The sequence below is a fragment of the Centroberyx gerrardi genome, chromosome 7, assembly GCF_048128805.1.
Source record: "Centroberyx gerrardi isolate f3 chromosome 7, fCenGer3.hap1.cur.20231027, whole genome shotgun sequence".
NCBI lineage: Eukaryota > Metazoa > Chordata > Actinopteri > Beryciformes > Berycidae > Centroberyx > Centroberyx gerrardi.
In genome coordinates, this window is record NC_136003.1 from 30,248,430 (window position 1) to 30,272,253 (window position 23,824).

Here is a 23,824-nt window from a genome sequence, read left to right on the forward strand (position 1 = left end):
GAAGATTAGTTGCTTCCATCTCACTCCAGTGATATTGTTAGTGTTGGTGTTTCTCAGTGTTAAGACTACATTTCCCATAATCCCCGTTGCTTCCTGTTCCGCAGACGATTTTGCTATTTGCCATGGCAACTCCCCAAATCATCCATGTTTCCTGCACGCCTACTCTGTGACCGTTGCTCAGTAACTTGAGGCCTGTGCATGTTTGACCATTTCAATCAATCAATCAATCAATCAATCAATCCGGTCAATGCAGTTTAAATCAATTTGGGTCATGAAGCTTTTTCCACATAGGAGAGACGATGTCTGCTGTCAGCTACAAGAAACAAAAAACACAAATGCAAAAAAGGTGACAGTGGTGGAAAAAGTCCTCAAATCCTTTACTTAAAAAAAAATAGCAATACCATAATGGAAAAGTACTTAATCAAAAGTAAAAGTTCTGCATTCAAAAATGTACTGTGTGTGCGTGTGTGTGTGTGTGTGTGTGTGTGTGTGTGTATGTTTGTGTGTGCGTGTGTGTGTAGGCTACAAGCTAGCAATCTTCCAAAAGTCCCTCCAATTTTTAAGAGGCAAGGAATTCACAAGTCCACTTTTTGTGAATCAAACTTGATTGAGGGCTTTTGTAATCCGATTTGTGGAGAAAATACACACACACACACACACACACACATATACACACACACACACACACGTAAGCAGGATAATTTCTGCGTAACATTAAAGGAAAAAAATATTTTGATGGTGTGTTGGATTTGAATAATGAGATGTGAATGTTCAACACAGCCTACTTTGCACATTACTTTTAATTGTGTCTGGCCAAGTGTTTGTCTTACCTTTCTGTGTGTGTGTGTGTGTGTGTGTGTGTGTGTGTGTTAAAGAAGTGCGGTTTTAGCACACACTCACCTCAGCATCATCAAAACCGGTGTGCAACATGTGTGAATGTTTGTGTTTGAACATACATACACACTCCTCCAAATACAACCTAATGTTTTCAAAGCGATTTCAGTTTGATTTCAGTTATCAACTCCTTTTTTCCCTGTTTATTTTTCCCTCTCCATTTTTTCCCCCTCCATTAAATCAATTATCAATCAATTATTTTATTTATTATTATTATTTATTATTTATTTTTTTTAACCAGGAAGTCCCACTGAGATTCAAAATCTCTTTTCCAACGGAGAAATGGCAGCAGAGGTTACACAATAAAACGCACAATACTGTTGAAAATACAAAAATAGTACAATAAAAAAAACGATCACAATGTAGGTCCGAAACAGGAGCGCACATCTTGCATAAGACTGTGGATAATTTGTTTGAACTGATTTAGGGGAATAAAATGGTCCAGCTGGAGCTTTGACTGGAGATTGTTCCAGGACCGGGAGGAAAAATAATCAAATGCCTTTTCGTCAAAAACAGTTTCTGATTCTGGGAACTTTGAGAAGAAAGCAGGACTGTGATCTTAAACTATAGATAGGCACTGGTGGATATATGGAGACCGGTCAAGAAGAGGGAAGATTACCAATAATGGCTTTGTAGATAAAAATGTACCATGTGTGCTGTAATATAACTGTGTGTCTGTCCTTGTGTGTCTTGTCTACACAGTTAAATTACAGCAACAATTTGGAAAGATTTCTGCTGAAGATTTAATGGGGAAAAGAATCAGAGCAAAACAAGAACAAGTGAAAATGAGTTTGACTATTGAAGTCAAACTGTCAAACACATTTAAAGAATTAAGGTTTTCATTTTAAGTTTCAGTTAAAATCTTGATGTCTCGACTGTTTCCAGTGAATCGTGGATTTGGGTTCATACCCTTATTTGGAAAAATTTCAGCTGACCTCTCTTCTCAAGAGGAGACGGAGATATAAAACACTCCCTGACGAGATAAATGGTCTTGGCTAACTGTGAACCTCTTTCCCAATAAACTGCTTCAGCATTTATGGCAAAAGCTGCAGTGGAATTCTACTAGCTGACTGGATGGGGAATATTTCAAAAGATTAGAAATACCTCTCAATTTAACCACAGAGACCTTTATTTCTTTGATTTTTTATAAAGCACGTTTCTTAGCAGACACAAAATACTGTAAAGATTAAACACAAATAAAAACATATTAAAACACAATCAATTCACAACAATTCACAACAAACATGAACAATTCTCTCACAAAGCCAGAACAAGAGAGTCAATCGGACTGGGAGACTGAATTTGAGGACAGAGAGAGTGAACTGTATGGCTAAACCTTTACATCCAAGTGACCTTCTAGTAGATTTTACTAGTGCAATCAGTTTCAAACCAGAAAATGGCCTGATTACCAGAAGAAAATGTCACTGTTTCTAGAACAAGCACCTTTCCCTTCTTTTCTGCTCTACTCTGTATGTTAAAGCTGCACTGCTGCAAGATTTCTTTTTAGAAATACACTTTTCAGTTTACATCACAAACTGGGGCGGCAACAGAGAACAGCGTCCCATCCTCACTAATCAAGACACTGCAGATTCTCTCTATTTGTCCCAAATTAATTCCAGGCGTCAGGTATGGTCATTGGCAGGAAATCTTCTCGGTGGACAGGAAGTGACTTAAGAGCAAAATACAAAACAGCAGTGAGGGACTCCGTCCAGAGAAAACTGGACTCACTAATGAAGACTTTTAGATTACTGATGTAATGTGACATGTCAATAAGTAGACCTACCATCATTTTAGCCTACACATGGCAATATTTGCTGAAAAAAAATATATATATATTGTCCAGTAATGAAATCAAGGTCTGTGAGATAAGTGTGGGATTCCAAATTGGAAATTCAGAAATTCAGAAATTTGGAAATAGCTACGATATGTTACAATACGATACCATACATCACGATGCAGTATGATATTATACCATACTAGGCCTATATGTTATGATATGGTATGATATGATACACTATGACACTATACAGTATGTTACAATAAAAGATGAGATGAGATAAGATCTCTGAAGAAGTATGGGATAAAAGTACAATAAAATACGTCTTTACAATGGTAATAAAGAGTTTCTACTGGTTCAAAATAATTGTCGTTGTGATGGCTATTGACACATTTATGGATTAGTTTATATGTCAGATTTACAGATTTTTACAGGTTAAACCTTGGCAACAGCACAAGCAGAATTCTGCTACCGGAGTGAAAATTCATATTTCAAAACATGAGAAATCAGCCATTTTGATGCTGCAATATTTTCTCCTTGTTGTACTCTTATTTAACCTAAGACACTCTTATGTACACCAAAAGCTAGAAAGCATTTGTTGCAGGTGGAGAGAGGGCTAAACATATTCAGAATCAGTTTTATTAGTCAAGTAGGCCTAAGTTGGAACATACAAAGAATTTACCTTGATGGGTTGACCAATAGGTAAAATTAAACATTAAAACAACTCAAACATATGAAAGGTTTTATAAAAAAAATTAAAAGTAACATTTTAGAGAATGGGTCTCTTTTGGGTAGTATATAAAACAGTTGTATATACGGATAAATAGCATAGAAAAATATAGTTTATTAAACAATAGAAATGTAAGAACATTTTCATCCTGCTGCCCGTTTCAACCACAGTTCTTTTAATAATGTTAAATGAGCAGCAGGGGCATATGTGCCGTGCTCAGGGGCATTTTAATTGTTGTTGATGGAGTGAAATGTTCCCAGCCGGCCCAGGGATTCGAACTGGCAACCTTGTGGCAACAAGCTCACGACTGAAACTCTCTGGCTGCTCATGCATACTTTGGCCGTAGTGTAGTTTTGGCAAAGTGGAATTTGACTGCCTGAATAGAAAACAGGTTTTCAAAATGTCAGGAAACGAAATATGCTGCAACTAGGCTCTGTTAAACTTAAGTTCATTTTTCGACATGGGGTTCATCTGTCTGTCTTGAATGGCATCTTGTCATCAGTTCATTATTTTTAAGAACAGGATGTGCTCTGCTCCCTGTCTGTCAAAGCCAACGCCAAGAATGACAGTCAGCTTTGGGGCACAAGTGGATGTTAAATGTCAATAATGGCCTACAGGCCCTATATTGTATGTCAAACTTATTTGCATATTAGCAGTAGTGGAAAGTCGCAAAGTAGATTTACTCAAGTACTGTACTTAAGTAGATTTTGATGAACCTTTACTTGACTATTTCCATGAGCCTTTATACTTTTACTCCACTACATTTCAAATGGAAATGTTGCACTTTTTACTCCACTACACTTCTCTGACACCTGAAGTTAGGCTACTTTGCCGAATAAGATCTTGCATATAAAATGTAGGATGAGTTCATGAAATATAATATGATGCATTATAAAAGTACAAGTCAGCAGCTGAAAGAGGGACACAAGTGAACCACCGACTTCTTTAACATTACTGTCGCAGGTTAATCCAGGGGAAATCTCTAACACACAAATGGGAGACTGTCATTAAGAATGAATGCTTTTACTTTTGATACTTAAGTACATTTCATTGCTAATAATTTGATACCTAAGTAGAATTTTGAATGCAGGACTTTCACTTTTTACTGGAGTAACATTCCATTAAGATATTTCTACTTTTACTTCAGTAAAGGATTTGAGTGCCATGCTTCTTCCACCGCTGCATATTAGATATTCAGCTGACAGTTTTACGCAGAACGAATGATTGGGCAGGCGGGTTCAGCGTCTTGCTCAAGGACAAGCAGAAAGGGATTAAACCTGCGACCCTTGAGGTACAGGACGGCCACTGGACCCTTCCCTCCTCTGATCTGCAAACTTTCCAGAGCTTTAACCCCACTTAGTTCACACGGTCTGACACCTTCCCCATTTGTTTCGCAAGGAAGAACGAGCTGCAGCGCCTGGCACGGGTTTCCCGGATTACTTAATTAAGTAAGTGAAGCATGGAGAGAAATATGACGACACCGATGAAGAGGTGGAAATGATTGTGGGGAAAAGAAAATGCGAATGTGGCTGAAAGCAATCAATCAGCCCTGGGGGATAATAGGCTGCTTAAAATATCTTCTTACGCGTTTGATTGAATGGCGCTGGAAGGCGTTTGTCAAGTGCCAGTTGTCTGATCTCTTCCCCTGATACACTTCAACAGAAAGTGGTTGTCAAAAAAAAAGATGACTTTAATAAAGGTTCTTCTCTCTCTCACCCTAAACAGACTGTGGTTGTCAACAAGTGAGACAAGCACGAAAGACAAGTAGAAAAATTTGATTCCCCAAATTTCAGTCGTCATTGCATTCTTGTTATAATACCGGGATAAATGCGATAGCCTGTTATTCACATTATTTCTCACTTTTGCAATTAATCATTCACCCTGCAATTACTGAAATTTCATAAGCGCGGATAGCGACGCATCTACAGTGCGCGCTGGTTTGACGCAAGCGCCTCGAGTCATCCACTTGACTCTTAGGTGATTACAACTTCACATTACATGGCCGCCGTCAATGGAAAATCCCATGGGAGGCGCATTTGAACATAAATACTTCAATCTCGTGCAAATGGGAGCTAAGAGTGAATTTTTAAACTTTGGTGACAGGAGCTTTGCTGACCAACAACCGCCTTGACACAGAATGAACCCCCTGCACTGTAAGTGAATCCGTCTATTCGTTAACATCTGGTCTATAATAGGTTCGTGGCATATTGAAGCGTTATTTCATTCGATTAAACACATATAGCATAGGCTATTTTAACAGAAAGAGGGTTCAATGTTTTATGAAGGACGCAAGTTTTGGAGATGCAGTGGATGTGTGCCGATCTGTCATTGATCCTGTCAGTTGTGTTTAACAGTGTGTGGAGATGTGACTCGGTAATCTCCAGAAACAGTGTTACTTGGTGAGATAAAACTCTCCCAAAATCGACTTTTCTATCAGCTTGAAGTGTCTCTCTCTCTCTGCTGTCTGATAACCTGAACAAGATACACGTGCCTCTCCAGGTGGAGGCGTCACCTGAGCCTAAGTCGTCCACATTTCATCTGTTACTTTTTCTAATGGACAGTTTAGATCAAGCGGAAATCTAATTGAAAGCTACGTCAGGGGAGCATTCAGGATCAGTGTTCCTCTAAACTGATTGTTTGGAGACCTACGTCGAATAATTTAAGACATTGACCGAATAATATCAACTTGTCGTCAGTCATCGCTCCATTGATTCGGAGACTTTTTAGGATTCAGTAACTTGACGCTCTTTGCCTCTCCAATACGCATGACATGTGAGCGCCACGCCTTTCCAGATACACGCCGTGCATCATTATCCAGTGTGTAGACTGTGATCTTTTCAGTAAACGTTTTTTTTCCCTTCCCTTCTCCCAGTTTTAGCTCTGCACTGCTGCCTTGCCGTTTTGGTTCGGTCGGCACCCCTACCGGACAGCAGCTCGGCCGGGATGAACCTGGAGTTCAAACAGGCCGCGGAGCGCGCAAAGACTTTGGTGGAAAAGATTCTCCGTGACATTCCCACCGTGCACGGAGCCACCGTGAACATCCAGGTGAGTCTCTGGGGTAAATGCTTTAACCGTGCATGCCTCTGGTCTCTTATTGGGTCTCTAACGACATAATGCTATTCTCTTTACGCAATTATTCGGAGCATCGGCTGCCAGGTATTATTTACAATAGGCTAGTTAAACATAATTTGGTCATAGGCTATCCCTAAAGTTCATAGTCTGATAAGGGGAAATAATTAAACTATATGTTATAAAGCTAAAGGTTTTAAGATATTTACTGGTAAAATGTGTATTTTAAGAGGACTACATTTAATAGGCCTTATTTGTTGTAAGAAGGGGGACGTCATCCAGACCTGGGGCAAAGAGTTGATAATTATTGTTTTGCTTTAAGCTGCTTGGCATGCCAGATGGGCGGGGTTTATCACATAAGGAGAGCATTTCTGCACGCAAAAGGATGCAATAAGAGTAGAATAGCAAAAATATTTTTTTTTTATTGCAAACAGAAGAAGATAATGTTTCAGTGTTCAAATCACTGTTAGTGTCTATAACTTTGGCAAAGTCTACAGCTACAGGCATCCCTCTGAATCCCTTTTCAATCAGAGAAAGTATACCTCAACTTTCCAATAAATCTGACTCTGAATGTTTTTGTCCCACCCATCTGGCACCGAAGAGAGATTTTTCAAAAAGCGCCAGAAGTGTTAGAAAATGCTGTCTGACCCGGGTCTGATACCAGCTTCATTAGATTCTATTTAACATAGATCACCGGCATCACTTTATATTCACACTACAGCTGCAGGATAGTTAATGAGTTTCATTGCACTGAAAAGAGAGGTGTGTTTTTGTCCAGGCACATGCATTTGTTGGCCATTAGAGTAAAAATAATTTGCAGTGTTACGCCAAGGTCTGAGTCCTTCAGAGAACGAGAGAAAGAGTGACTGGGTGTTTCTGATGCATTTGTAACCAAAGTCTCCCCTCTTCTTGTTCTCCCCAGGGTTTGACCCTTGACCCCTCCAGCCAGCCAGCAAATCTGCAGATGATGGAGACATCACTGGGCATCCCTGCTGCGCCCGTGCTCAAACCGCTGTCTGAAAGCTTCACACTGGTCAGTCTGTGTGTGTGTGTGTGTGTGTGTGTGTGTGTGTGTGTATGCTTGTGTTCCTGTATGTTATGTAACTTTAAAGTCATAGTGCCGTCCAGGAAGGTGCTGAACCCACAACTTCTCCAACAGAGCTGCTCATTAGCAAACTGTGCCTATTGGCTAAGTCACAGTTTTTGATTCGGCTCAATCAATAGCATAATAATCATTTCAACATGTGCAGAACTTGTGACAGAAGAGCTAATGCTAGCATAAATGACATGAGTGTGTCACAGTGAATGTCATGGCATGAATTGTCAGTGTTAAATGGTGATGTGTTCGGTATCCTCTGTTTTTTTCTGAAAACAGTGTGTGGACTCTTGATGGAGGTAGTAAAACTCTGGACATGCAAAATGTTCATTGCTAGATGGAAATTGCATACATCATGAAATATGTCCAGAAAATGTGTACTGGCTCAATATGCAGGACTATGTGCAGGTCTTGGGCACAGACACAACTGTGCCAGCAGGGCAAATGGGAGTAGCATACTGTAGGCTGTTAATACATGAACAGGAGCAAATCCAAAGTGTGTGAGCATGCAGTCAAATTCATTTGAGTTTAGTTTAGTTTAGTTTATTTGCAATAGAAAGAAAGTGCTAAAACAACAGTGCTGCAATGCAGTGATTAAAAAAACAACAGAAAATAGAAAGAAGAAATGCAAATTACCAATTTGTGCAGGTGAGATAAAACAAGAAGACACTAAAACCATTTCACCTCAAACAAATAAAAGAATAAGAGAAGGAAACACAACAACAACAACAACAACAACAGCTTGTCAACAAGATGGCGAGCTCAGATCCACCTGGACTGGATAAGAAAATCCAAATGACAACAGAAGCAACATGTAGAGCCATTACTCTGCATTCGAATGATCGTACTTTCCTCCGAGTCGGGAATACGTCACCGCTCGGCCGTCCGAGTAGTTCACGATCACATGCTTTATGGTCGCAAAATTGGAGAACATCTCCTCAACTGTTTACACACACTGCCAGCCTTCTAGGCTAACGTTAGCAATCGAGGTAGCGATAGCCTAGCTAGCAAGCAATCTTTGGCTGTTTCAGGGGATTCTGAATGTAAATACCACAGGAAATTGAACGCTGTAGCATTATAGTTATGTAGTTATATATAGATATGTCTTTTAAATTTGTAATTTTGTGATTCATTTCCGGCTTTATTGTATGAAATTTCTTAAGTTCACATACGACTCTGTGTTCTGTTCAGCCATGTTGGAAAGAGCGATTCCAATTTCTCCGATTTGATCATCCGACATAATAATGTGTTCATGTGGCACTTCCTGGTCGGGAACTGGGTGAGATGCATAAACTTCCTTCCTTGTTTAATTTGAATAAGCTGACCTCTGTCTCTGCTGCCCCCTGCAGGCGCTCTGTGTGAACCGCATGTCTGTGGGAACGAAGCTGCACCAGGACTTACTGGGAGCTCTGGCCGACAAACTGACTGGACTGACTGATCTCAGATCTGATCTACGAGACCTACTGACACAGATCAGCAAGGTAGGACCGAAACACACACACACACACACACACACACACACACACACACACACACACACATTGAATATTAACGTAAAATATTGAACATTCCACATTCATATTATGCATTACGTTGATTGTGAATGCTAACAGCTGTCTGTTATTGTGTGTGTGTGTCCCTCAGATGCAGGAGCTGGGCCAGTTAAGCAGTGCGGAGCAGTACCAAAGTCCAGATCTGGCGTCTCGTCTCAATGGCAACTACGAGGTTCAGGTAGCCAATCACCTGACTCTGAAACAGCTGCGCTCCTTCTGCCACGACCTGATCCGCAGCTTGAGACACATCGCCACCCACAAGCCTTAAACTCGGCACTGGAGGAGGACATGATGCCGCGTTCACGGCATATCGGAAGAATCGGACACACAACCTGGAAGCGTTCACGTATTTAACTCCCACATCCAAGATGGCGATCGTAAGGTCATAACAAGCTACTTTGAAATCAACCTTAAATGAACTGCTGCAGATACTCCACGCTTTCTGCAAGGAGAGTTCATTGCATTAGTGCGAATATAACTGATAATTTTAGATTTTTATTACCCTGGACTGTCGACATCGCTGGATTCCCTGCTGTGTTTGCCACCTGTGTTGACATGCTTTGTGGGAGAATTCGGAGCCCGCAAAAAAAAATTCCCACATGTCCTACTTGTAATTACCATTAGGAGGTTGAACGTTTTTTCCCAGTCGGCAGCTGGTATTTACGGTAAATCCGATATGACTGGAATGCAGAAATTGAGTATAATCCCAAAGTGGAGTGTTTTCTTGGAGGTCTTCCTCTTTCTAACAGACTCAACATGTTCGAGGCCTTTCTGTGACCTGGAGCCACACAGAGCTCTATTTAGCTTGCACATACTGAATCTTTGTCTGTTATCAGAGAAGTGGGCTTGTAAACAAAAGATCGGCGGGTCAAATCCCAGGAAAATCTGGGTAGGGAAAGTAAATGAGCACCGTAACAAACGTGAGCAATGCACTTTCTGCTCAGTGGCCACCAGTAGGAGACTGGTTGTACTGGGCAGCTCCAAGGTGTGAATCTGTGTTACTTTAAGAATATGAAGCAAGGCATTACTAAAAAAAAAAAAGCAGAAAAAAAGAGCATGCAAGCTCAGGATAAATAACCAAAAAGGCAGTTGTAGACATGACAGCAGGCTGCAGGTCACAGCCTGCCCTGCTCTACACTGGAACGGCCTCAGGAAACCACTATTGTTCACTTTAACTCTTTAACTCGCTCCCTCTCTCTTGCTTGCTCTTTCCCTTTTTTCTCAATCATTTATTTATTATTTATTACATATTTATCAAATTGTGCTATTTTATTGCTTATTTATTAAGCTGTGCTATCTATTTATATATATTTTATTTGCTTATGGGTGTGCATGTATGAGTGTCTGAGTGCATGACTGTACACATTTGACTTAACATGAGCCGTGGCAGTACAGTGCATTCTTACACAATATTGTATTTTTATTTGAAGTCATCATGATTTATAATGTATTTAAATTATTATTATTATGTATTTTTACTGCAGGGAAGGAGAGGTGTGTAGAAATGAGCCAAAGAAACACCAGATAAAATCAGAAAAAAGATAAAGGAATGCATATGATGACAGTCATGGTAAAACATGTTGATGAGTAACTAACTGCATCCTGAAGGAAGCAGGAAGCAGGGGGGAGAGCGGACTTTGCTGCTGAGTCAGCTGAATATCCAGGAAGTGCGGGATTCTTGAATTGAGCAACGATGATGTAACTGAACCGTTGCTTCATGGCAGATTGCCCCGGTTGACTCATGGTAAAGACGCATTGCCTCTAGTTTCTGCCTTATAAATAAATAATTATACATTTCTAAGATAAAGATAGATAAATTAGTTCAATTATTGCTGAGTGAATATGAAAAAAAAAAGTCCAACATTCAGCGTTGATACATACATATGAAAGAGACGCCAAAAAGGTACTTTTTACAGGAAAATAGGTACTGGTAACTTAAGTCATTAGTTACCAAATGGTAATATTTTTACGGACTGAATGGTGTATTTTGGAGATATTTTATGATGAGTTTCAGTTAATGATTATGCTTCAAAATGCATGTAGCATTTTAGGAAAGACCTGTTCATAAGACTATTAAATCCATTCAAGTCAGTCAGAAAGTGGTTTCTATTGTTTCTGTCAGGCTGGTATTTAAGTAAACCCCATGGGTGACTGTAGATCTTTGAGAGATCAGTTCTGATTTTAGTTTTTAGTTTTTGTTTTTTATATGAAGAAAAGTAGTTTTCTACATTTTTGTATAATTTTTTGAAAATTGTATTTGTAATACTTTGAATGGCTCAGAAAAGGATTGACAGGTTTATAATGTTAGTTTATCTATTTTAGCGCATGTTAATGAAAAAAATGCACAACTGCTTTATTTATTTGTAGTTTAAATTATTGATGTTTGGCTCCACTTAAAGTACTTTAAAGAACTTGTGATATTCTTGTTATTTATAACAATCAATGTGTTCACTACTTGATACTTGACATGATAAGTATTTATCTCAGGTTTTGTTCTGCAGTCTTTTTGTATTATTTTATTGCTAATAAAAAGAATCATAGACCATGAAACATGTTGCACTTTTACTTTTGTTACACAGGTACAGAAAATCTGATTCTTAAACTTCAGTGGCCTTGATTGGATCTCTTCATTGCGTCTCAACAGATTTTTATAACATGATTGAAAGTTTGATTTTCTGCTCCTTAGATTTGTATACAATTGGGCCTCAACAGATTTCAATTAATAACCTTGTAAACTTTCAATTCAAGTAAGAATAAAGAGAAAAGAAAATTGCAGTTATGTGGTATTTATGCAGCAATATCAGATTAATTCAGAAGGGTGAATGGATGCCGAGTCATGATTCCCCTCTGTACGGAAACTCAATCCATTCAGGTGTGTCACAGCCAGTTTACATCTCTACTGTAAATGGATGGAAGTGTGCAGGCATGGCTGGATGATGATGGGATGAATAACTTTGTTCTGTGCATGACTCAAGTGTGTATGTACAAAACCAGCGCACGTGATATTCTGGTGAGAAGCCCAGGCCATGACTAATGTTTGGTGTACAGTAGGAGTAAATGTAATCTGTAGCTGAGTATTACCTGCAGCTGTTTTTTCCCCAGGAAGTCTTTGAGTTGTAAAGTATTTCCCTCTTTATCTAAACTTGGAGGGGTTGGGGGGCAATTGTCACACAAAGGGCAGTGCAGAAACCGTCACACCCAGGAACTGAAAACCAGCCCACACAGGGGAATTTTTAATGTAAGGGTTAGGGTTAGGAACAGGTTTCAATGTAAAGACAGAAACTACTGAGAGGATGAGGGACCTTCCTCTCCCGAATAACATGAACTTCATGCTGTCTTCTCAGGCACTACTATAGTTAGTAGTAGTTGTTGACTGGTGACTGAGCTGGTGACTTGCCAGTAACTGTCCTCATGTTTACTTTTTGGGCTTTGCTATTTGCTTTTTGGGCTTCCTGAATTTCCGCTCGGGATCAATAAAGTGCATCTTATCTTATCTTATTTATCTTCTGTTGATTACAGGTTAGAGGCTTGTGACTGGAAGGTCGCTGATGTAAATCCCCAGACTGAATTAAAATCTAGCCAGTTAAAGTGAGCAGCACACTCTGCTCACTAAACCACTACCGTCAAAGTGCCCTTTAGCAAGGCACTCGCTGCCCAGCTGCTCTGCTCAGTGGCCGACAGTAGAAAGCTGTGGTTTACCTGGGCAGGTCCCAGGTGTGAGTGTGTAGCGGGGAGTTGTTGAAGAAGGAGGTAATTTAGAAAAAAAGAGATAATAAAGAGGGATGTGATATGTAAAGCTTTAGGGAAGAATCCGTACTTAAATGCAGCTTTTCCTGGTTGGAGGCACATGAAACTCTGAGAGGGAGCGGCCCGGGCATCAAGGCTTTCCAGCATGGAGCAACCAGTGTTTGATTTAATAATTACTTACTTAGTCATAGTACTTAATCCTTTTCAACGGAAACAAGCCAGAGCAGACTAGAAAATGCCTTTCTTCCTTGTTCCTATGCACATTTCACTTGTCAGACAGAATGCAAAGTCAAAGTGTGCAATGAGAAATGTGTTGTGTTTGGGAGGGAACCAAAGCCCTGCAAGCGCTTCTGCTGCGAAGCGTTCGACTTTTGAATATCAAACAAACGTCTTCTGACAAAGTTCGAGTATTTGATGAGATATCAGCGTTGCACAACGGACGTCAACACAGTTTAGTGAAATTAAGAAAGATACACTCACTGAAAGTTATAATGCTCGTGATGTTTCGCAATGCGCTTCACCTACTGAGTCTCCCCAGATTGTGTGTGAGTCGACCTGCACCTCCGGCGGCGCTGCCCTGCTTGCGACCCGGACTCATGTATTGTACTGCATGCTTGTGGTGAAGGTAAGTATTTGTTCTTTGTCAGATGGTGTTAAAGTAAACACACAGGCTCACACAGAGCCACTGTTGTGCGGTTTTTGGTCAAGCGTGCTATCGATGGAAACGGGCCCTCACAGATACACACACACACACACACACACATATGCGCACACAGACATACAAACAAACCACACCACACAAAAACACACATTACAGGCGTTTGTAATGTTTGTGTTAAAGTAAGAGAAACTTCCAGTCCCAAGTAAAACCACATCCACACGCATACACACACACTCACATATACATACATACATGTACACACACATATGACACACGCACAAACACACACAAACACACGCAGACACACACACACACACGCACACACACACACACACACACACACACACACACACACACACACACACACACACAATAAAACCAGCAGCAGCAGAGGTTGTAGCTATCATGCACTCTGCATTATAAATTATATTTAATACAGATATTCATTAGACACTCTGACGAAAGAAGATAAAACACATAAAGCTCTTGTAACTGTAACTGCACCTTCAGCTCTATACTAATTATTGACAAAGCAGTACTGTGGAATTATAATGTTCCACCTGGCATTTCACAGTCAAAAATGATTTATTCATGTGGTAGCATTGTAAACAGGTCTTCACATGTTGCTGAAATTAGATTTTTTTTTGAAAATGTTTATATAATTTGGTAAAAAAATCCAACTTAATAAGGCTATCTTAGTTTTGCATTATGGGAAATCTTGCACACTCGGTGTCTCAGACAGAACGCAGGAGCTTTCTAACTCCAATTTCAGCAAAAGGCTGCATTTACACATTTGATTTTATTTTTAGCTTTATGTGACTCAGATCTGGGCTGCGATACCCGAACCCCCCTTAACACCTTGATCAGCGCTGACCTCTGCTCACTGATATATAATGAAGAAGATAGTCTCAGTGCCGATGGGTTTTTGTGCAGCACGGCTTGGCTCGGTGTTCAGATTCCATTCATTGTCTAAACATGAAAACACTCATCTGCCAGATTTATACAGAAACAAAACAAAAACAATCAGAAGTTTAACTCCATGTTGCACCGATCTGATTCAAAGCTCAGAGTGACTTTTGCTGTGTAATCCCCGGTCCAAACATTGAAAACGCACTAACAATAAAATGAGGATTTCTCATTTTCAGCTCATTTGTGTGTCTAGTTTGATTCACCGCACATCATGGGTTGCATTCCCTGTGTAGCTCAGTGGTTTTATTCCTTTGGATAAACCATACAGAGACATGTTAATAGCAACTCATGTTGATGCAATATTAGTTGCATCAACATGTGTTGTTAGAGTGCAGTGTTAGTTAATAAGACTCTGTTCACACTGCAGGCCTTCATGCTCGATTCTGAATTGCTGCTGATATTTTCAAAATATTTTTTGGATGACTGTTCATATCTATTCTAGGATGTAACCCGTATCATGTCGTCCAGATCAGAATTGAAAAAGTGTAACTCCATGCAGCTTTTTGCTGTTCACACTGATTAGAAAACATCTGTGTCACATATGAGGGGGGAATTCAGGATTGGGGCACTTTGAGCTGCAGTGTGAACAAAGCCTTGGTGTTGAAAATTGACACAAGATGTATTTTGTCCTAAACTAGACACACTGGTTTTTGAAAATGACACATCAATTTTAGGAGTGCACATTGAATCAGATTAATTTCATCAGTGTAAAGCCCACAGTGTCGTAAAGCAACATGACAGATATACAGCAGTACAGAGGGAGAGAAACCAGGAGAAGAAGGCTCATCATGATCATTATCATCATCATCATCATCAAGGCCTGTTCATAGTCTGTCAGAGATGGAACTAGCCTGCAAGCCCCTGCATTCTGAAGAAGGATAAGGCCTTTTAAATGCGTCCATGCTTAACTAATATTTCTCTTATTGTCCGCCACAGTGAAATTGGAGGAGGGACTCTGGATCGGCCCCGGTCCGTCCGTCCATCTGTCCGTCAAGCACAATATCTCGGACGCCACTGATTGGATTTTGACAAAACTTCGGGGAATTATGCGTGTCATTGCTCCATTCCGGCATTTTCAAAATTACACAACGTTTGCTTAATTGTATGTTCGCCACACGCAATATCTTGGACTCCACTGATTGGATTTTCACAAAACTTAAGGGAATGATGCGTGTCATTGCTCCATTCTGGCATTTTAAACATTGCACTTATTGGACCAAGGAGGCTGCTACAATGTTTGTTTACTTGCTAAAACTTGGGCAAATGATGCATCTCACCGCTGCATTCCAGCATTCAAAATTACACTGGTTGGCCCGAGGGGGAACTACAATTACAGCTCAAAACAAAGTGACATATTTGTTGCTGATTGGCCCAGATGGGGATTTCATCATTTGTGTGGGACGACATGTTTACTGTTGCTTTGTTTCTTTTGCTAGCACTTCTCTAGTTCCTCTGTCTTACATGATCTTTCTAGGGTCACAGAAATAATTTGTTACATCTCTGGTTAGGGCACCATGACTCGACCCTCCGCACTCCTTACTATTGGTTGCTGATAATGTTTATCTAAGAATTTAAACTTGTTCAACTTCATCGTACAGCTCACTCATTGTAAGTTGCTGAGGATAAGAATTTGCCTAAAATGCAATAAAAAGTAAATGTAGTCTGGGAGAACAAATATACAGTATGTGCTAATATAGGTTATGTAAATATGTGTTATTAATATAAATTGTGTGTAAAAGTAACTAGGGTTTGTCCCACACGTTGATTCCTTTTTAAGAGTGTAGGGGCTGGTAATGTAAACAAAATCCTCCTGACTACTAGAAATTGAATTTCTCTTAAGGAAAGGGCGGAGAGATGGCAATCGAATGGATAGGTCTCATTTTGAGAGGACATTTTCACTTTTAATGCACAATACCTTTATAGAAGTTCATGAGTGGTCAACCACCAATCTTGGCTGCTCTGGTGGCCCGTAGTCACCACCACTCCTTTACTTTCATATTGAAAACTTTTAAAAATCACTTGTAACATACAAATATGAAAAACAAAAATTTCATCTTCTAATTCTTCTTCTAAATTTCACCTACTAATTCGGAGAGCTGGGGAAGAAAGTATGAATGAACAGTGGATTCTCAAGGCTGCAAGTGTTGGAGGTCGACTTCTACTGAATTTCTATGGAGATGTGCATGCTTCAAAGGGAAATGTGTTTTAACCAAGTGAAATAGTCCCATCCCTGTACACGACTATACAACCCATACATTCGTTATGAACCTCTTCTGTGTTGGCTCACTTCCTCTTTGTTCAGCCAAAGTGTTTATCCAAGCACAGAACGACCACAGTAGGATCACAGTTGAATTTCTGCTCACCACACAGAAAACATAAACATACAATATGAAAAGTCAAATTCCTCCCATAAGACACTTATTTTCAACAGTCGCACACATATTTTTTCAAGGTAACCTGTGCAGCGTTCTCTCTTTATATGTCACTGACAGATTCTCCAGGATTTTTCCTGCCTATCAACCTGTTGGGGTCAAATAGAGGCTTTGCAGTTGTCTCACAAATCTTCCAGCAACCATTTCTGGCACCATCATGGAGGTCCATTGGAGAATTGGCTATGTGCAAATATTGGCTAAATATATTACAACCTGGCTAGAAAAAAAGAGATACCTTAAAAAAAATATGCCGTGGGAATAGGTCAATTCCGTAATGTTCTAAGTAAAAGTGAATAGTGTGATACGGTGGATTTGTTTCCAAATGTAGGTTACTGTGATGCAGTAAACTGTCTTGTCTTTAGCCCTAGTCTCTACTCCAAAACACTCTGAGTTTGCAGGACGGGGTTCAGTGTCTTGTGCAAGGACACTTTGACAGGGTTGAATGGATCAAACCTGTGACCTCATGGTTAAGGGACGGTGTCTCTAACCACTGGGCCGCATCGCCCCTCCTAGGCTGGGAATGGTATTCGCCTTCATGGATTTTGAACGACTTAAACATTTCTATTAGATTCCATTTGAATTCTGGCTAGTGAAGACAGTGTTACGATCAGAGAATTTGGTTCTCAACCATGCATCACCGCGTCTCTAGGGTCTGCAGGTTTTCATTACAGACAAACACTGCAGTAGCTGATTTCACCGATTAGTTCTCCCTTTCTGGTTGAAAGTTACCAGTGAATTCAGCTGGTTTAGTAATTGGTTGAAATGAAAACCTGCAGCCTCTTGGGCCTCGACGGCACGTGGCTGTGCTACAAGTACACTTGCGACCCCATTCAGCTACGGACCCCTCTTTGAAAAAATAGCTTGTACATCCAGGGAAGCTCCACTGGATTTCACGTTCAGTGCCTTAACCAATCGGCCATAACAGCTCACATGTGTGTCTTTAGCCTGAATAAAGCCTGTGAATAAAACCGTTTCCTTGCTCAGAGTTTCTGAACTGGATCTTTAACCATTACATCCACCACCTTTGCACTGATAGCGCTCAATCCAAGTCTGATATACATTACAACAGACTGGATGTTTAGGAACCAAGTGGGATAAACCCCCGGACTACCAGCCTCACACGTTTGTGTCACCAGGCAGACAAAAGCAAACGTTCACAGAGTATTTCATTGCACTGATTTGGATTTCAAGCACTGTTTTCTTAAGCCTTGTTTGAGCCTTTAGTTATAATCAGTCAAGTCTGAAGGTCTGTTTTCTATTTGCCAAGCCTCTTCTTCTGCATTTCCTAAGAAAATGCGTCAGGGAGCCTTGAAACAGCAGCAAATCAATTTAGACGTCAAGGGAACATTATAACACTGCTGTTGGATGAAAACCATGCATCTGCAAAACAGTTTCTCACTGACATTCTTTTGAAATGATACAATTTTAATAGGTTTCCAGGGCCCAAGGTCATGAGAATCAGTCAACACACAAAAGACCATGTGAAACTGTGAAATTTTTCTTCAATTCAAGTAGGAAAAACAAAACATCAAACTTGCAGTTACATGTTTTTTATCTGACAGCAGTAAGAAGCTTCAAACAGCAATGGTTAATATTCTGAGCCAACTCAAGCGCTTCATATGACAGTCTTCACCTAATTTGTCTATTTATTTCTCTTATTTCTCCTTTCTTTTCTGCTTATCCGATATTCTGCAGCATTGTTAGTCCCTTGCAGCGGTTCTGCGACACTCTGTAAAGCGGTGGGGTTTGAACATTAACTGCCCATCTGTTTCTCTTCACTAAAAACTGTTCTTCTCCATTTCACGACATTATGTGTCCCCTTTAGCAAGTTTGCAACACTCTGTATGAGTGTCTGGACATATACCACCCATTCATTTCTCTTTCTTATGAATAAACTGTCCTTTTTCTTTTAATTCAGTATTCTGCAACAATCTGTCACTAACAAATTCTGCCACACACGCATACTGAGATTGTGTGGCCTTCATCATACCCTCCTATAGCCCTCCACATTATTTTTTCTTCTCCTTCAACATTCTGCAACAATGTTTGTGTCCGAATTCTTCATACTACATACTAATTGTATGCCATTTTTAGTATGCGAGATGTCAGTATGTGAAACATATCTGTATGAATACTACATGGACCCAAATGTGAAGTATGGATCGATTCTGTCCCACAGTTCTTTGCGCCGAGTCGTTAACCGTGGAAACAACCCGGCCGGCAAAAATCTTCCAAACAAAGATGGCGGTTCGTGGAGCGGGAGCCAGCACCAGCAAATTCAAATATATATATATATTTTTTATTTTTGTGCCTTCTATCATTAGTGAAGATGACCTTACTATGAAAACACATCATTTTATGGACTGCTTGTTACTTTGACACCAACAGCAAAACACCGACACCAGAGGACGGACTCGAGTTGACAGACTCCCAGCAGCGAACTTTTTTCTTCTTCTGGTGTTACGAACATGTCCGCTGCGATACAAAAGTCCGTCAAGTATACTGTACGTAGTACGCCGTGCATACTGCGCTCCATGTACTGACCGGTATGCTCCAGCAGTATGCAGGACGTTGTACATACTTACGTACGTAGAACGTACTGTGAATTTGGACACAACCGTTGCGTGTCCCTCTAAGTAGTCCTGTAACAGTTTGTAAGGTTGTGTGGTCTTGAACATTCTCCTTTCTGTCTATCAATCCATCCGTTTATCCAGCTTGGTCCTTATTGTTTTCTCAAAGTTCCTAGTTCCTGCGCTGCTCCTGGTCTTTCCTGCGCTGTTTCTCTTTCTGTTTCTCCAGTTTATCCAGAGCCTTGCGTTCCTTCTCTGCTGCGGCATGGATGTCTTTGATACGACGCTTCAGGGTGCTGCGGTCCGACGAATTGACCACACCCAGGCCCTGGAGAGGAGAGCAGGACAGTCAAGTACAGTTCGGTAGGGTACAGACATATTGGTGCCGATATATTACGCCATTGGGCTTTTGTTAATATCGGATATCTGACTACATATACCTGACTACAGCTATATAAAAACAGTCTGTTCTTTGCACATGTTATTTTCATGTAGATGTTCAATCATTTTATTTGATAGTAATCTCTCCCAGAGCTTGAATAGGTGTGGTGGGTCACTTGGGCCTTAAGGAGCTGCTAACCCTAAAATAATTTAATTATTCTGGGTTTCAGTATGAGAGTTTTAGTCCAAATGTTGTTTCAGAGGATTTTCCACCACCCAACAGAAAACAAATTCACACACCCTCTCTCTTGTGTTCTGTAATTATGTTTCCATCCAACTGTCCAGCAAAAAAGCAAACTTTTGAAATTTTGCACACACAAAAAAAAAAGTGAATTAGGTGCGTTTCCATCAGGTGGGTTGAAGCAAATAAACAGACACCCTGGTGGTCGAAAACAGGACACATCCACAGGAAAATGGAAAAAAAATAGTCTTTGTTACTATTGGGCAAGTTGTTATTGTGTTTCATGTCAGATAATGTTGGTCATAGATGCTTTTATGCAAAGACAAAAACAAAGAAATGCACTTGGCGATACTGTAATGCACCAACTAATGATCATCACATCGTGGTGGACAGATATTTTATAGACAACAATTTCCAAAGCTACTTTCCCACTGTGGTGCAATGAGACTGAACCAAGCCTAAATCACTAGTGATTTGACAAACGTGCTTCCATCTCTATTTATCACATGATTTCTTTATCGACAAAAACCTTCCCGCCTCAAGCGAGCGTCAAAACATTGAAATTTGACTGAAATTAGCCTTTTCCGTTCAGATTTTCTGACTTGATACATCATAACTCACAGACTCTCTCTCTCTTCTTACTTCTCCTCACCTTGAGCTTGTTGCCGTCCATTTGCAGAAGCTGCTGTCCGTCGATGTCCCTGGCGCTGAACTCTGGGACGTACTGCTCCATGTTGAGGCCTCGCAGCCACTGGCAAACCTGCTGGGTCGTCCACGAAGACACCAAGCATGTCGGCTCGTCAAAGGGCTAGGGTGAGAGAGAGAGAGAGAGAGAGAGAGAGAGAGAGAGAGAGAGAGAGAGAGAGAGACATTAGCTGTATGTTGCCTTGCCTCGTCCAAGATGGCACAAGACACATTTATTATCCAAGGACAAGGAAAGAGAAAGAGAGATAGGGAGAAACAGTGTTGTAATCATAACCGAAATTTCAATACTACTTCAATACTGTTCTTATATCTCAAGTAAGGACTGGAAGGATGGAGGAAGGTCGGCAGGGAAGGAAGGAAGGAAGTAAGGAAGGAGGAGGAGACAGAGATAAGTAAAAAATGCTACGTGTATCATTTTAACATCGATAAATTGTTAGGTTAATTTTAAAATTTACCGTAAACAAACTCTACCGGCCTCTACATTGCATTTTACATTGTGTGCTGCCAGGTCGGATTTTGAAGGAATTTTGCCGTATTGCTTTATGGCACAAAACAACGAAGGAAGGACATATTCTTTGCGCACAGGAGGCAACAGGATTTATGGGAAATGTAGTCTTCATTTTGAGAAACACTAGCACTCACAACACCACTGGCGTGAGATAGAGGCGACCAATCGTCTCAACCACGGTCTCAATTGTTTACGTTAATTATACTAAGGTATCGCAATTAATTTGACAATGATATATTCATGTGTAAAAATGCTACACACGGCACCTTTAAGTCAGCTGTGTTCACAGTAACACAAGACACACTGGCTCAAAGGGAGGGATAGACAGAGTCGGGGAATGTAGGGCGTGTGAGGTGGAAAGGAGAGAAAAAGAGCGATTAGTTTGGTGTTTGGTGGGTAGTGAGGTCAGAGGAGAGAGGGAGAGATGTTGGCCATGTTGTCTGGAAATCCTGTCCGGTGTAAACGACACACTCTGAAACGGTTCATCTATTCCGGGACACACTATATCTGACTGAGATTGACTCTGGGCCTTGGAAGCTGACAGCTCTGTGTGTGTGAATGTGCAAATGTGTGTGTGTGTGTGTGTGTGTGTGTGTGTGTGTGTGTGTGAGAGTGAGAGAGAGAGAGAGAGAGGGAGAGAGAGAGAGAGAGAGAGAGAGAGAGAGAAAATAGGCAGTGGAGCTGCTAAATTTATCGAAGGGTAACAGGGGAGGCAGCTGGCCGACTGAGACAGCAGCCATCTCTCTCTCTCTCTCTCTCTCTCTCTGTCTCTCTCTCTCTCTCTCTCTCTCTCTCTCTCTCTGTCTCTCTACTCTTCCATCCTTCCTCTCTCTACCACTTTCTACCTGCCTATCTCTTCATCCACTCTTCTCTCTTTTTGTTCCTCCTGCCTTCCCTCTCCTTCCATCCCATTGTTTCCATCCTTGTCCAACTGCTTTTGCAAAAACCGCAGTGAATTTGTCTGTGTGTGTGAGTGTGTGTGTGTGTGTGTGTGTGTGTGTGTGTGTGTGTGTGTGTGTGTGTTCTCCTACCTCGTCGGAGGACTGTGACAGTGTGTGGTAGGGGTGTGAGGATCGGGAGGAGGAGTCGACCGGAGGGGAGGTGGAGGAGGAGGTGTGGGGAGGACTCCTGGGGGAAAACTCCTCGCTTAGCGCTGACTCCTGGAGGAGAGAGAGAGACATGGAGAGAGAGTAAGAGAGAGAGAAAGGGCAGGGAAGAGAGAGAGAGAAGAGAGAGAAGAGAGAGAGAGAGAGAAGGGAGAGAGAGAAGGGAGAGAGAGAGAGAGAGAGAGAGAGAGGGAAGGGAGAGACTGAGGCATTTTAAAGTCACAGTGAAATTAAAAATGACTTTTCCACCTTGCTAATTTTCCTTATTACTTACTTATTTATTTAATAATAAATACCAAAAAAAATTCATTTCTTTTATTTTCTTGTATTTATATATCAAATTTCCGTTATTTTTACTTCCTGGAAAACGGTGATGACAGATTTTTGAACAGTCCCGCCCCTCCGCACCTCCCATCAAATAAAACCGCCTTTCTCTCCCTAACTGATCTCCCTTTGGTTTCCATTTTTGAATGATCCCTCCCTGTGTTTTGTCCCGCCCCAACATCCTGTTTCAACAGGAAATACATCACATCAAGGAAGCAAGATGCTCCCAAAATGCCGTTTCATTGTGACTTTATAGAGCAAGAAACAAAAACCTAAACTCCAGTGCAAATAATCAATCAAGACTGTATCATCTCTAAGTATCAACTCTAAAGTAAAATGTAAATAATCCATATTTTTCCACCCATTCAGTCTACTGAACATGTTGAATTTGTCAGCTGCATATGTTTATATAACCTCACAACTGTTTATATTCTACTTTTTTCTGCTTTTCTTTTTATTGCTCACTTTACATTCCATTTTTTTTTTTTTTTTTTACTTATATTCTGTTTTCCTTTTTTTTGTTTCACTGCTATGTCCTCTTCTGCTTCCCCACACAACACATTTCCCCCTTAGGGATCATTAAAGTCTTATTTTCTCTTATATTAAATCTACTTAAAGGAAACCTAGATTATTAACAAACACATAGACTTCTTAAAGGCCTGATCTCTCCCTTTAAGTCTGACTCTTCCCCACACAGATACTTGTAAAATATCTGTGATTATAGAAACATTTGTTGATATTTCAGTCAGGTGATACAGCAGGTATAGAGGAGTAATTACAGCGTTCCCATTTCATCATTATCTTTTATTATAGCAGTTTTTTGTTTATTGTGTCTGCTGTGACATCTCGGTCTGGGATAAATTAAGTATCTATTCATCTGTCAGTCTATTCTCTAAAATCTCTGAATAGTGCAGTATTCAAAAATACGGTTTACCTCCCAAAAATATCCTGCATCATGGATAGAAAAAAACAAAATGTCCCATCTAACTGATTATTATTTCAGAAGGCGACTCAAAATCCATCACGTAGATAAATGGTTATCCAGTGTGACTGTTGTGGGT

At 40.5% G+C, this 23,824-nt stretch overlaps 2 protein-coding genes across 2 annotated transcripts in view; one reads left to right on the forward strand and one right to left on the reverse strand.

Annotated features, from left to right (window-relative positions):
* Positions 1 to 5,502: 5,502 nt before the first annotated feature.
* Positions 5,503 to 11,522, forward strand: LOC139911119 (granulocyte colony-stimulating factor-like). The gene is made up of 5 exons (XM_071898619.2): positions 5,503 to 5,554; positions 6,274 to 6,446; positions 7,393 to 7,503; positions 8,916 to 9,047; positions 9,211 to 11,522. The coding sequence occupies exons 1-5, from the start codon at positions 5,539 to 5,541 to the stop codon at positions 9,385 to 9,387; spliced, it is 609 nt and encodes a 202-aa protein (XP_071754720.1). The 5' UTR covers positions 5,503 to 5,538; the 3' UTR covers positions 9,388 to 11,522.
* An 8,148-nt stretch (positions 11,523 to 19,670) lies between these two features.
* The window catches only part of samd14 (sterile alpha motif domain containing 14), a 21,099-nt gene continuing 16,945 nt past the window's right edge, over positions 19,671 to 23,824 (reverse strand). The window contains exons 8-10 of the mRNA XM_071898598.2: positions 22,365 to 22,493; positions 20,773 to 20,928; positions 19,671 to 19,826 (exon numbers count right to left, since the gene is read on the reverse strand). Of these exons, the coding sequence (XP_071754699.1) occupies positions 19,671 to 19,826; positions 20,773 to 20,928; positions 22,365 to 22,493 (441 nt within the window). The remainder of the gene's footprint in view (positions 19,827 to 20,772; positions 20,929 to 22,364; positions 22,494 to 23,824) is intronic.

What these genes read in the sequence shown, in the direction of transcription:
- LOC139911119 (XM_071898619.2), top strand. An exon ending in TGTCTGAAAGCTTCACACTG is followed by an intron (nt 7,504 to 8,915) that starts GTCAGTCTGTGT and finishes TGCCCCCTGCAG; the next exon opens with GCGCTCTGTGTGAACCGCAT. An exon ending in TACTGACACAGATCAGCAAG is followed by an intron (nt 9,048 to 9,210) that starts GTAGGACCGAAA and finishes TGTGTCCCTCAG; the next exon opens with ATGCAGGAGCTGGGCCAGTT.